This window comes from Staurois parvus, unplaced genomic scaffold, assembly GCF_062004578.1.
Source record: "Staurois parvus isolate SC_StPar_1 unplaced genomic scaffold, SC_StPar_1.0 ptg000350l, whole genome shotgun sequence".
NCBI lineage: Eukaryota > Metazoa > Chordata > Amphibia > Anura > Ranidae > Staurois > Staurois parvus.
Genome location: NW_028318146.1, coordinates 857,612 through 870,386, shown reverse-complemented (window position 1 = coordinate 870,386; position 12,775 = coordinate 857,612). Strand labels below are relative to the sequence as shown.

At 42.5% G+C, this 12,775-nt stretch overlaps 1 protein-coding gene across 2 annotated transcripts in view; it reads left to right on the top strand.

Annotated features, from left to right (window-relative positions):
* Positions 1-12,775, top strand: part of AMBRA1 (autophagy and beclin 1 regulator 1) — a 203,837-nt gene that overhangs the window by 168,299 nt on the left and 22,763 nt on the right. For both annotated transcript variants that reach the window (XM_089684559.1, XM_089684560.1), the window contains exon 15: positions 6,160-6,299. In XM_089684559.1, coding sequence (XP_089540685.1) covers positions 6,160-6,299 — 140 coding nt within the window. The remainder of the gene's footprint in view (positions 1-6,159; positions 6,300-12,775) is intronic.

Below are 12,775 nucleotides of genomic sequence, written 5' to 3'. Positions count from 1 at the left end.
AACATGAACACACGAGAACATGCACACACGAGAACACGCGCTCACACACACACGGACTTCCCATACATTTTATGGGTACACCTGCTTGTGTTATAAAATGGCGACATGCTTCTTAAGATATAAAGGACCCTCACTAACTATAAGGCCTCATGCACACTGGACGTTTTCAAAATGCCAGTAGCGTTGCCACATTAAAAATGCGAGTTTTACTGCTTTTTTTGGTTAGCGTTGTGCCACATTTTTTTTTTTAGCAAGAAAACACCTCTATTTTTAACTCCCACTTTCCCACAATGCATCTCTGAATAGTCATTGTGTAGTTGTTCAGTCACCATTTTCAGAGCAGAGAGAGCACTGTGTTGTTCACGAGCTATCTTTTTTTTTTTTCTTGCTGCGTCCATTATGGATCCTGTAATGCAGAAAATGGATGAGGCTGTGCTACTGATTCTGTTAAGGATGGTGAGGAGACGGCTGGAGGAGAGAAGCAGCTGTCGACTATTCAGGACCTTTCCTTTTGATATCCCTTTGTGTATCCTCCATATGTCCATAAAAGGAATTTCCTGTTTGCACACAGTTCTTCTAGCTGAGACAATGAGGCAGCAAAGGACATTGGGAAATGTCCATAGAAGAAATTTGCTATTTTCACACAGTTCAGTCAGCTGAGACAATTAGGCAGCAAAGGACTTTGGGAAGTGTTCCTGTTTGCTACTCTTGCTTTCATTTTCTGACCTGTGCTGTGTGCAAAGTACGCTGGGAAATGAGTAAATTTACTGTAGAAAATGGCAGTGTCAAAAAATGTTGCTTTAAAGAAAAAAAAAAAGCTTGAGTCTCAAAAATGCTCATAAATGCCAGCTGCATTTTGCCACGTTTTTTTTAGAGCATTTTTACAGATGAAAAGCTCCTCTTCAAACTCTGTGGTTCTGAGTTTTTTTTCCAGCTTGAAAACTCCCTTGCCAAAAAATGCTGATAAAAGCCTATGTGTGCGTGGATACATGCTGAGGAGTTTGCTGGCTGCAGAAAAAAATGCCTAACGCCAAAAACAGCAGCTGTAAAAACATCCAGTGTGCATGAGGCCTAACCAGTTACCACTGTTACTTATGTTCTTTGTCCTAGGATAAGACTACAAGCTTTTCTATATCCTACAAACTGTGCTTACTACTTTATCATTCAGGTTATCAGCATACCTTACTCAATGTATGACCTGGAGTGCATTATAGGAGGTTTTTACCTGGTTTAGATTCTCTCAGCTATGGCATCCCATGGAGATAGAGCAGCCACACAAAAGAACACAAGATTTATGCATATGGACTTGGCAGTCAGGCTGGCCATAGACATGAAATGTTACTCGGTATGTCTGCAAAAAATGATAAAAAAATTTTTTTTTATATAGATATAATTTAAGCATTTCTCAGCAATACACACACATTTTTCCTGTGTTTTATTATTTTAAAAATGCTGAAAGTAAAGAAAAAGTATCTGACTTGCCAGAAATATGTTAAAACTGAATACATTTTTTTTTTTTTTTTGCATTGAGGCCCCAGGATCTTTTAGCCATACAGTGCTAGTTTGCCCAGCAAATTACAGCAGGCATACCTGGCTAGTAATCCCCTCCCACAGTAGTCTCAGCGCTCTCATTGTTCACAGGTGCTGGCATCTTCCCGGTTTCCTTCTGGGTTCCACTGCTTGGTTGGCCACACCATGATGACGTCACACCCATGGGTTCACATAAGAGTTTTGTCGTCACGGGTCTGAGCAGTTCCATAAATGGCCTTTGAGTTGTGCAGTGTACACACTGACAAGTAGGAACAAGTGTTAATAACCGAAGATAGGGTCTCTTCATAAAAATTCCAACCTGTCAGCTTTTTCTTTTTAAATTCTTAACTTCCTGTAGTTAGCTGACAACCCTGCATCTGCTGCATTGAAATCATTAGCAGTGTTGTCAGCCCTGCATGCTGGATTGCAGGCCCTTTCCTCTTATGTTACAGAGAGGATCTGGTATTTTTCTGTACCTGTTGTGTTTAACGAAATAAACACCGGGAATGGGCATAAATTGTAGAGATGTTTTACATTCTTTTGTGGGGTTTTTTTTTTGTTTTTTTTTGTTTTTTTTAAGTCTGGACATACTGTAACAGGAATGTGGAAGATGTATTTCAGTTTTAACAGTGCAGGAGCTTGGAGAAATCAGCTGACAATCTGATGGAAGGCTTATTTGGGTCTTTTCCTGGAATTGTGCTGGTGACATTGTACATGCATAGAATAACCTATAGGAGGGGGACCTTGGCATCTTGGGGTTAAGCCATTTATTGACATTAGCACATTTAATACATCGGCTTCCACCCACTTGCTCCAGACTTCAGTATCCCTGTGCCGCTATTGATTCTTCTTCATGAAGTCTTAATGGCTTATCTATCAGTGGCACATTGCGTGCAATCCCCTCGTCATACTACAGATAAGGCCCAGACTAGTGAGACATAGCACCGGGCCTAGTATTCCACATGGGTCCTCATCCCTCCAGATAATTACCGGCCCGTCTACACCCTATTCTACACTACAGCCAAAAATGATCATAGCTGCTGCAGTTACAGAAAATCTGCGCACTTCTCTCCATGATGAACCAACAATAGATTCCACATGTCATTGATTTTATTTACATGTGCTACCTAGAAATTGACCGTACATTTATATATTTATAACTCCTTTTATGATTTTGCGTCTGCAATGTTGTGTTGTGGGTTCAACTAAAAATGAAGGATAAGGGGGCTTCAGATTTTTTTTATTTTTTTATCTTTTGTTTTTTTTTTAACACTTTTCTTTTGAGGCTGCTGTAGGAATCTTCTGGATATTAGCCAAGGTCATTTCCAGCCGACAATTTTTGTTTTGTACATCAAAAGCAACTGTTGCCACAAAATAAGTTAGGGAAAGCTCCCTGAAGATGAACAGTACTTCTCTGGAGGGCACTGATTCTTGTCTTCACCCTCTTTAAGAGCTATGACAGCAGAATTGAACTAGAGGTGGCAGAAATCCCAGCATGCAGCAGGGACCAGGCATCTGACACAACCAGATGTGTTAAATGGCTCTTCTGCCACTTTAGCTCTTTAAGAGTGCAAACATGGGAATCTCTACTCACCAGAGGTACCTTCTTTTGCAGAGAACTTTTTTGGACCTCTCTTTGAAAGAGGTTTGGCATTTGTTTTTCTAATTCTACTTACCTAGTTGGATGCAGCATCGATTCCCCCACTGGCTCTAAAGCTAAGAACTGAGTGATCAGACACCGCCGATTGCTCAGTTCCTCGTGCCACTCTGAGCAGAGAGCGGTGACTGTCAGTGGAGCGCTGGGCTGTGGATGGGGCAAGAGCAGTTGGCGAACGCTTCAGCAGGTCGCTGAGATTCTGAGCCAGGTGCCGGTCCAGACTCCTATTTGGATCCCGACCATATGGTTACAATCTTTCCCCAGCCCCTGGACTGGCTGAGTTCAGCCAACAGCGGTCTAAAGTCCGCTGACATCAAACGGGTCACAGAAGTGTAGAATGAACTGCACTCCTGTGATCCACAGGAGAGGTACAGCCAAATGAGCTTTGGCTGTACTTATTTAAAGCTGATCTTTAGGCACATAAACTTGGATATATTCAGTAGCCGTAAAGTGTGTAAATCCACTTTGTGAGCTGCCCACTTCATTGCAAGCTCAGTTATTATCTTGTAAAAGTAGCAGCAATTTCATCACTATGCTATACATAATCTTTGCAGAGCTGTGGGAGGGGCCTCTCTCTCTCCTTTCATCAGCCAGTCTGACACACATGGGGAGATGCTGAACTTTTCATGGGTCTAATTTTTCCTCCATCTGCTCCACAGCACCACCTATTCGGAGGGCTCTTTGATTATCCTCCTGTTGAGCTTGTGATCATTTCAATAGCAGGCCCTGATATGTAGAGAATCTGAGGAAAGGTCTGACGTGTCTGAGAAAATACGTGACCTGGTTTGAGCTCGCTCTGGTCGTTGCTGCTCTCAGAACTGCTTTAAAAATAGAGAATCACAGCAACTTGTACATATTCGCATATTTGGCTGCACCTTACCCTGAACCAAACGCAGTGCCCAGGGCACAAATGTAAGCAAATTCCCCTGCTTTGCCTGTTAAAGCTGACCTCCGGGTACTAACACTTTGATACAAATATCTTCAATGTCCGCAAAGGGTATGAATTCACTTTGTGTGCACCAAATGTGTTTGTAAACCCAGTTATTACCTTACAAAGGTAGCATTGATTTCATCACTGTGCTGTACAAAGCCTGTGCAGAGAGCAGGGCTGTGGTGGGGACCTAGCAGGCTCCACCCATTACAGGCTGATTGTAGAAACGGGAGGAGGCGGAGACAAGACCAGTCACCCTACGCAAGGAGAGAGAGCAGCAATGACAGGTCTTTATTACAAGAAGCTCCGTCAGTTAACCACTTCCAGACCGGACACTTTTACCCCCTTCCTGACCGGGGCAATTTTCAGCTTTCAGCGCTATCACACTTTGAATGACAATTGCGCGGTCATGCAACACTGTACCAAAATGAATTTTTTACCATTTTTTTTGACACAGATAAAGCTTTATTTTGGTGGTATTTATTTACTGCAGGGGATTTTATTTTTTTTGCTATGTAAATAAAGTCCAAAAATTTAGAAAAAAAGTTTTTTTTTTTAAATTTTGCAAATAATATTTCATCTTAAATCTTTGCCAAAATGTATTCCGTTATCTTTTTAGTAAAAAAAAAAATCCAAATTAGTTTATAACCAAAAATTATAATTTTTAAACATTTTTTTTTACATTTTTATTTTATTTTTTTTATATTTTTTATTTTTTACATACTGTCACCCTAGCAGTACAGTGTCACCATGGTGACACTGTACTACTTGTGCGGGGTGATGAAGATTTGTTTTTTTTTTACGGATTGCTTTTACACCCATATAGGATGTAAAAGCAATCATTTCTCTTTCTCTCTGTCTGCATTCATTGAGAAGTACCGAGTGAGCTGTGATTGGTCACAGCTTGTCACATGGTACAAGCCTGTTGTGAATAGCCTTGTACCATGTGACCTCTGTGATCATTCACAGATTTCACACATAGCAAGCAATGATGTCAGAAGTGACATCTTGCTTACTACTTTGCATGTGATCACTGATTGGCCAATCAGTGATCACATGATCGGGACTTCATACAGAGGTCCCGTCTGACGATCAGTTTTTCACTGTGTCCGGAGGACACAGCGGGCACCGGATCGCGGTGCTGCGCGCTCCCAGGGAGCGCGCACAAGCAGGGTGCGGGGAGGCCGTTTATAGACGGCCACCCGACCCTGCACTGCCACCGTCCGGCCGTTTTATATGCAACGGCCGGTTGGGAAGTGGTTAAAAAGTGCAGAGGGTTTTTTTTTTTTTGTATTTTCTGGATTTCTGCACAGATCTGGAAGAAATACACAGATTCAAATAAGAATGTGCATGCCTTTTGTATTTAGTCAGTATTTGCTTATCCCAGAGTTCAGCTGTGTATGTGCACATCATGTCTGGCAAATAATGAATTTAAAAAAGAAAGTCTAGAGGACATTTTAGAAGAGATTCACAAAAATTGCCAAGGTAAATATTGGTTGCCTATATCAGGGGTGGGCAACTGTGGCCCTCCAGCTGTTGTAGAACTACAAGTCCCATGAGGCACTGCAAAACTGACAATTACAAGCATGACTCCCAAAGGCAGAGGCATGATGGGACTTGTAGTTCACCAACAGCTGGAGGGCCATAGTTGCCCACCCCTGGCCTATATCGTATTCTTGTGTGCCAGCTGTCATTTTTTTCGTGCACTGGAAACATGGGGGTTTATTTACTAAAGCTGGAGAGTCCAAAATCAGACTCCCTTCTGCATAGAAACCAATCGGCTTCTAACCTCAGCTTGTTCAATGAAGCTTTGGCAATGAAACCTGGAAGCTGATTGGTTTCTATGCAGAAGGGAGTCTGATTTTGGACTCTCCAGCTTTTGTAAATAAACCCCATGATGTCTGGAACATGGCTGCTGTTGGCTGCTCACGCACTTTTCTTTTCTCTGGTTCCAGGCCTGCAGGATGTAACACCTAGTGTAGGTGATATTTTTAGCTGTGATGTAGAACCTTTTGCTGACTTTTGTCTTGTTGACTTTTAGCGTGTCTTTAACGTGCTGTACCCGATGCCAGCTGACCAAAGGCGACACGTCAGCATCAACTCAGCTCGGTGGCTGCCTGAGCCTGGACTGGGATTAGCATATGGTACCAATAAGGGAGACCTGGTGATCTGCCGACCAGAGTAAGTATAAGATGATCTCTTTTCTGACTAAACCCAACTATACACGATTGACTTCTTTCCAAAAGTGATGGACGGTGAAAGTGAAAAATCCTATTTTTCAGTTTGTAAGAGAAGCTCATACAGACTCATATATTGCTGGACTTGTTTAGAGATTCAGAAATAGTCTTCTCAATGTTGATGATACACAATGTAAGAATTTATAGCACGTTTCGCTGCAGAATCCTACTTCCTGCTGTTTAAAGGAAATTCACATATTACACACCTTCCTTCCTGTACGTTGTGTGTCTGTCGTAGTCACATGATTAGTTCCGGTGTTTCAGTATGGAAAAATCAGTAAGATAATCACATGAGCAGGAAATTACATTTCTGGGGAGATTCTTTATGAAGTATACAATACCTCTCCAATTACCATGTTTACAAGGGCACCAGTTAAAGCAGAACTAAACTTGTCCTTTTTACATTTTTCCTAAAACATTTCAATTCAAGACATGCCATGATTGATAACTGTCATATTTGCCCTCAACCGAATTGTCAAGCCATCAGATGGCTAGAGTCATGACTGATCACATGTGCAGCATCATTGCAACTGCAAATCAGAGGCTAAGATGGCAGCTTCCTTGGCTGTAAAACATAGGATGGTCCAGTTCGACTCTGCATATTTGGTGAGTATAGAAATTAATAGCTGGATTCAGATAAAGACAAAAAGGTGATTTTAAAGTGTTTAAAATGGAATTATACCCACCATTTTAATGGTTTCTCAAATCAGTTACATTTAGGGCATTCCTTGATGGATAATTTGTTACAATTACTAGTGTGCTTATGTTGGCTCTCAACCAAAATGTCAAGCCATCAACTGGCTGGTGTCCTAGCTGATCACATGTGCAGTTTCCTTGACTGCCAAGGATACGTGAGTTTAGTTCTGCTTCAGAGGATAAGTTCAACGTTTTGAAAAAAATAATAAATGCAAATAATTTTGCAAGAAAAAAAATGTGCATTTAAAAACTTTCACAGGATCCTGCAGAGCATTGCACCCGTGATCAGTGGATCTTGGGTGCAATGTCAGGCTCCTGCACAGTAGGAAGTGTCAATGGACTACGAGGGCGCTCATCACGGACCTCGCAGTCCATTGAAAACTACATGTTGTCTGCCACGGTGGAAGATTGGACTTGTAATTTATTCTTTTACAGAATGCTGTGAATGAATGACACAGCTGTGCAAGGCAGAGCCCCACACAGCTGTGTCAATTTTAAAATGTAACAGCAGCTGTGGGGGAGAGGATCTCTTGCTAGTTATCACAGCGGGAGCAGTTAGGGGGAGAGGGAGACGAGCTGGAATATGTTACTTCTCCCTAAATACGGGTGTAACATGTTCTGAAGAGCGAGCTTAGCCTGTAAACAATTATTTAACAAAATATGTTACTGCATACCAACATACATGCACTCTTGTGTATATTCTAGCAATCTCTTTTGCACAGCATGCCTTCAAAGCAAAATCTTTTAGCACAAGGTATGGTCAAGTTTTTTTTCCGCCTGTCGGGTGGCTCCTCTGCCTTGCAAAGTCCCCCTGGAACCACTGTGATCTGTGCAGTGCCGGCTGGGACTACTGAAAGTTCTAAGAGAGGCCACAAGGAGGGAATGAGCAAAGAGAAATATGAAAAAGGAAAAGAAAACAACTTGACAATAAATGCTGCTAGAAATCTTACAATAAAAAATGATTATGTGGAGATAAAGGAAAAATCTTTTACGGTGAGGGTTTAAAGTGTTACTAAACACAGGACCCTACATTCACTATATCTGGTCTCCCACAGTACACAGAACATGGAAATGCAAGTATTTTAGTAACTATAAACTTCTAAATACCTTTTCTCATCAGCAGTATATAGCAGTCTTGTGACTTCTATCAGTGTCCAGCTGAACACTGATTAATCTTGTAGGAGGTGTTTTAATTCTGCTGTGACTGTCCTATGAGACTGCATAACCCCTGACCCTCTGTCTGGGCAGTGCTTGACTGGGCCTGTGTCGATCACATGCACACGCTCAAAGGAAAAAAAAAAACATTTCTTTAGCAATACACACTAAACTGAGCATGCACAGGGTGACACTTAGAACTCTGTACAATCAGCAGATGGATTGGGAACAGTAAAAGGGGATGATCAGGAGAGACAGGATCAAACAGCCTTTTTACCCAATGTGGAGGTTTAACCCTTTAGGTTCCACAGAGTATAACCGGCATGCTTTACAGCATCTACAGACTGATTTTTACTTTAGTAGGTTTAGTGACATTTTAATACCACTTTACTAACTAAAGATAAAATACCAATTATTCATGTTAACACTTTAAAAAACGTGATCAACGTGATCACCCCCTTTAACCTCCCTGGCGGTATGATTATTTCAGATTTTTGGTGCTGAAAGCGGTACCATTTTTTTGCATGGAAATATGTATTTTTTTTATTGTAGGCTGTAATTTTTAGGAAAAACTCACTGAAATCTGTCCGAACAAGAGTCTAGTAAACATCCCGGGTATGATAAAATTTGAAAAACAAAATCATAAATTATAATTTAATAAATAATCATAAAAATAATATAAAAATAATAAAAAATTTAATTCAATAATATAATCAAACCAAAAACACTGAAATGTGAAATAGAGCGCCAAGTTCGCACATTGCTGAGCTCAGTCGCAAAATCGTTTTCAGTGTCTGATGACGAATTTCCCCCACGAATCATTATCACTCAATTCTGCAAGTGGTTCTGATTTACTATCGCTGTTCTCTAGCTGATCTAAACCGCTTTTGACCTAAAGGGACGCTTTTTGGACGCCATGGACATTTCTCAGTTTCCAGGCAGAAAGAACAGACAAAATGCAGGCAGGGCGCCGGACAAAGCACTAGGGACAATATGTATGTGAAATTGGTTGAAACAGCAATGTTTTACTATGTAAAATGTAAAAAAAAAAAAATGACATTTTTTTAAATTTCCCGCCGGCGGCGGCGCCCGTACGTCCCGACGTCACAGGGACAGGACACAGAAGCCGGATGCCGGCATCGGCCGGAGGAGATGGCCGGGGACGCTGCAGGGGACACATCGTGGGACCGCAGGGTAAGGTAAGTGAAGAACACATGCCGGAGCAGTGCCGCATGGTATTCCCGAGTGTAGCTCGGGGTTACCGCTTTTGGTACTGAAATGTTACCCCGAGCTACACTCGGGAATACCGCCAGGGAGGTTAAAGAGTCCATGTTCTCACACTCGATTTTCCAACTTTTGCTCAAAAAGTAACAAAGGCCCCTTTCAGACTAAGTGGATCTATCAGCAGAGAGATCCCCCCTGCTGAGCAGATGGATGACAGGTCTCTGTCTGCTCTGCTGCTGCAGAGTGGATACAGACACTGCCCGCTGATTTCAGTGGGACGGTCGGATGGAAACGGACCCGCCTGTCCACCGATCCACTGGGTGGAAGGGGAATGGATCCCCACCCGTCTGTCTTTTGGCTTACATGATCAGATTGGATGGCGGCAGGTATCGGCGGACTATTGTCTGCTGACACCCACTGGTCCATAGAAGTCTATGGATGGACTGATCAGGTCCGCCTGAAAAACGGACAGGCGGACCCCATCAGTCCTCCCATGTGAAAGGGGCCTAAGAGGGACGAACTGGGAAGTCTGTTGTAAGAATATGACAAATACATTTTTAAGGCCCCTTTCACACAGACTTTCCGTATGCCTGTTTTTATCTATTTACGGATGAAAAACGGACCCCCGTGTATTTCTGTGGGCTTGCGGATGATTATCTTTTTACATCCGTTAATGTCCACATCTGTTAACATCTGTTTTTTTAATGCAAGAAAACCCTACTTTTTCTTGCACAAAAAAAACTCAGAACGGCCGCGGAAAGGGATGTCGGCGGCCGCGGAAAGGGATGTCGGCGGCCGCGGAAAGGGATGTCGGCGGCCGCGGAAAGGGATGTCGGCGGCCGCGGAAAGGGATGTCTGTGGCCGCGGAAAGGGATGTCGGCGGCCGCGGAAAGGGATGTCAAACCTAAACAACACTTTCAGTTGTATCCAATTAGGTAGGCCCTTGCACTACACAGTTGAAGGTAAATCTAAAAGAAATTGAACAGAAAATTGTAGTGTATGGCCAGCCTTAGGGTAGAAGTTCTAAAAACAAAAAGAATTGTCTGGACAGTGTCTGTTAAACAGCTGCACGATCTGATGCTTGAATTGTTGGCCAATATCCGTTTAATCTGGTCACCCTAAAAGTGAATCAAGCACAGCTGGGCTTTTGCAATAATCTGGGTAATCGGTCTTAAATGATTGTGCAGGTTTGCTGATCAATATTTTATATTTGCCCAATACTAAGGTTCACGGAAATTGACTCTGAATATGAGATGACAGCAATTGAAGAGATGAATCTTTTTTCTCTACTAAATGTTTGTCTCTGACATTCAATAGACAGCGGTTATAAAAGTGTCAAACTGAAGAAAATGCTTCTAGCTCAGAAACTGGCTGCTTTTCATCTTGCGTTTCTCTTGCTGCTCCATAGTGGATTATAAGGGAAATCTGCCCGGCTTTTCTCTTTCAGGCTCACCCTCTGTTAATCCTTTGTAAATTCACTTGTTTTTATGCCTGGCCAGTACATCAGCTGGTTCCCCCGGGGGCATCAAACTGCCACCCCGGGAGACATGCCGTATGCACATGGCTGCTAATGAGCTGTGTGTGTCAGTTTAGTGTTGTGAAGTTTGTCGTGATTCGTTCCAAATCAGGTTTCATCTTTTTTAGCACCATTAGCTTATCGCTTCCTGCGGTTATTGATTGAAAGGATCAATATCCCTGATTAACAAGAGCCTTTCACATACATTGTTGTGTTCCCCCATGCCGCTTCCAGTGGAGCCTGTCACCTAGCAGAGGAAAGAGGAGCAATGAGGATGTATGGTGACATTATGTAGGCAGGGGGATGAGGGCACAGTGCTGTGCAGTGTTCATTATTTGAGATCTGGTTTCCTGGTCTTTGGGCGTTTATTATAGAGCGAAACGTCACTTCCAAAAGAGCGATTTCAATTCCACATAGTCTATTGGTACCTGAGTCACCCATAGGCTCCTGAGGCCACTATTAGATCTGTCATCTTCATGCCAACACTCATCCGCTCACTTTGACAGCCTTCAGCAGCTGTCTACTCCATCCGTTCATATCTGCCATGGGTGGATGTTCCTGCAGAACGTGGCATATTCCACGTTCGCAAACGAGAAGTGCAACTGTGTGTGGTCTACAAAAAACATGCAATGATGTTTGTTGTTGGTACAGCAGCAAGTGATCAGCATGAGCTTGGGTGGAATGGGGAAAAAATCAAGATGACTTGTCGGGGAGTTTAGATGATGGTCTGTTGGGTTCGTGTGCGTTTGTTGCTCAACAAAATTATATTTCTTTCAGCAAAAAACAAAAATTTTAAATATTGCAGCTTACTTGTCCTAGGTGTGGTGGCTGTAGTCCTTTTATTTTTCGAAGATTCTTTAATATATTTTCACCTTGTACTGCTGCTAATAACAGACTTCCGGTGCCTGGGTGGCTATATCTCTCCTCCTCTGTATCTATGGAGGGAGCTATGATGGTCACCATAGCCGTCTCTCCTGATATGGGCAATAGACATGTCCTTATCTCTTCATCCCCATTATATGAGGAGACAGGGCAATTGGTGATTTACAGAGGATAGCTAGGAAGGACCAGGGGTGGACTGACTATTTGGAAACTCGGGCACTGCCCGAGGGCCCGGGGTCAGTAGGGGGCCCCATGAGATGCCCCTGGTACCTTTTTCATAGGCTTTTTTGAGTTTGGGCAAGGACACAGGGACCCCATGATCCTCTATTGCCCGGGGGCCCCATGAGTTGTCAGTCCGCCCCTGGGAAGGACATTATTCTATGCAGATCACAGGAAGTGACAAGAACACTGTATATCTGGCAGAATTAACAGGTGTTTTCTGTATTTGCTGAAAATGTTTTTAACTTGAAATTAAAAAAAAAAATAAAATAAAATGCAGCCACCATTTCTATGGACTAAAAGCTGCCATGCATTGCTTTTTTGTTCTTGGATTTAATCAGCCTTAATGCTTTATCCTCTATAGCTGATTTCATATTTTAATATAGCCTTGTTTTATATATAATTGTATACAAATATTTATTGTAAAAATGTTCTCATTACATAAGCAGGCTCTACTGCCTGCTGACCGAGGTCTATCTGACTGAAATCAGCAGTGTTTAATGAGGTGAACGCCACCAATGCACCTATTTACCTTATGCCAGATGACCTTTTCCAAGTGAAAGGTTGGAGCTCAGTGTGCAGGTTTAGGACATGTCGGCAGGCTTTGGCCTGTCATTGGCATCAATTTGATATCCTTCTATCCTTTAAGAATTCATTGAACAGTGCAGTTGACCTCCCTTTGACCTGCATCAAGCTGTTCTTGCATTCCCATAAACATGTATGGGAGT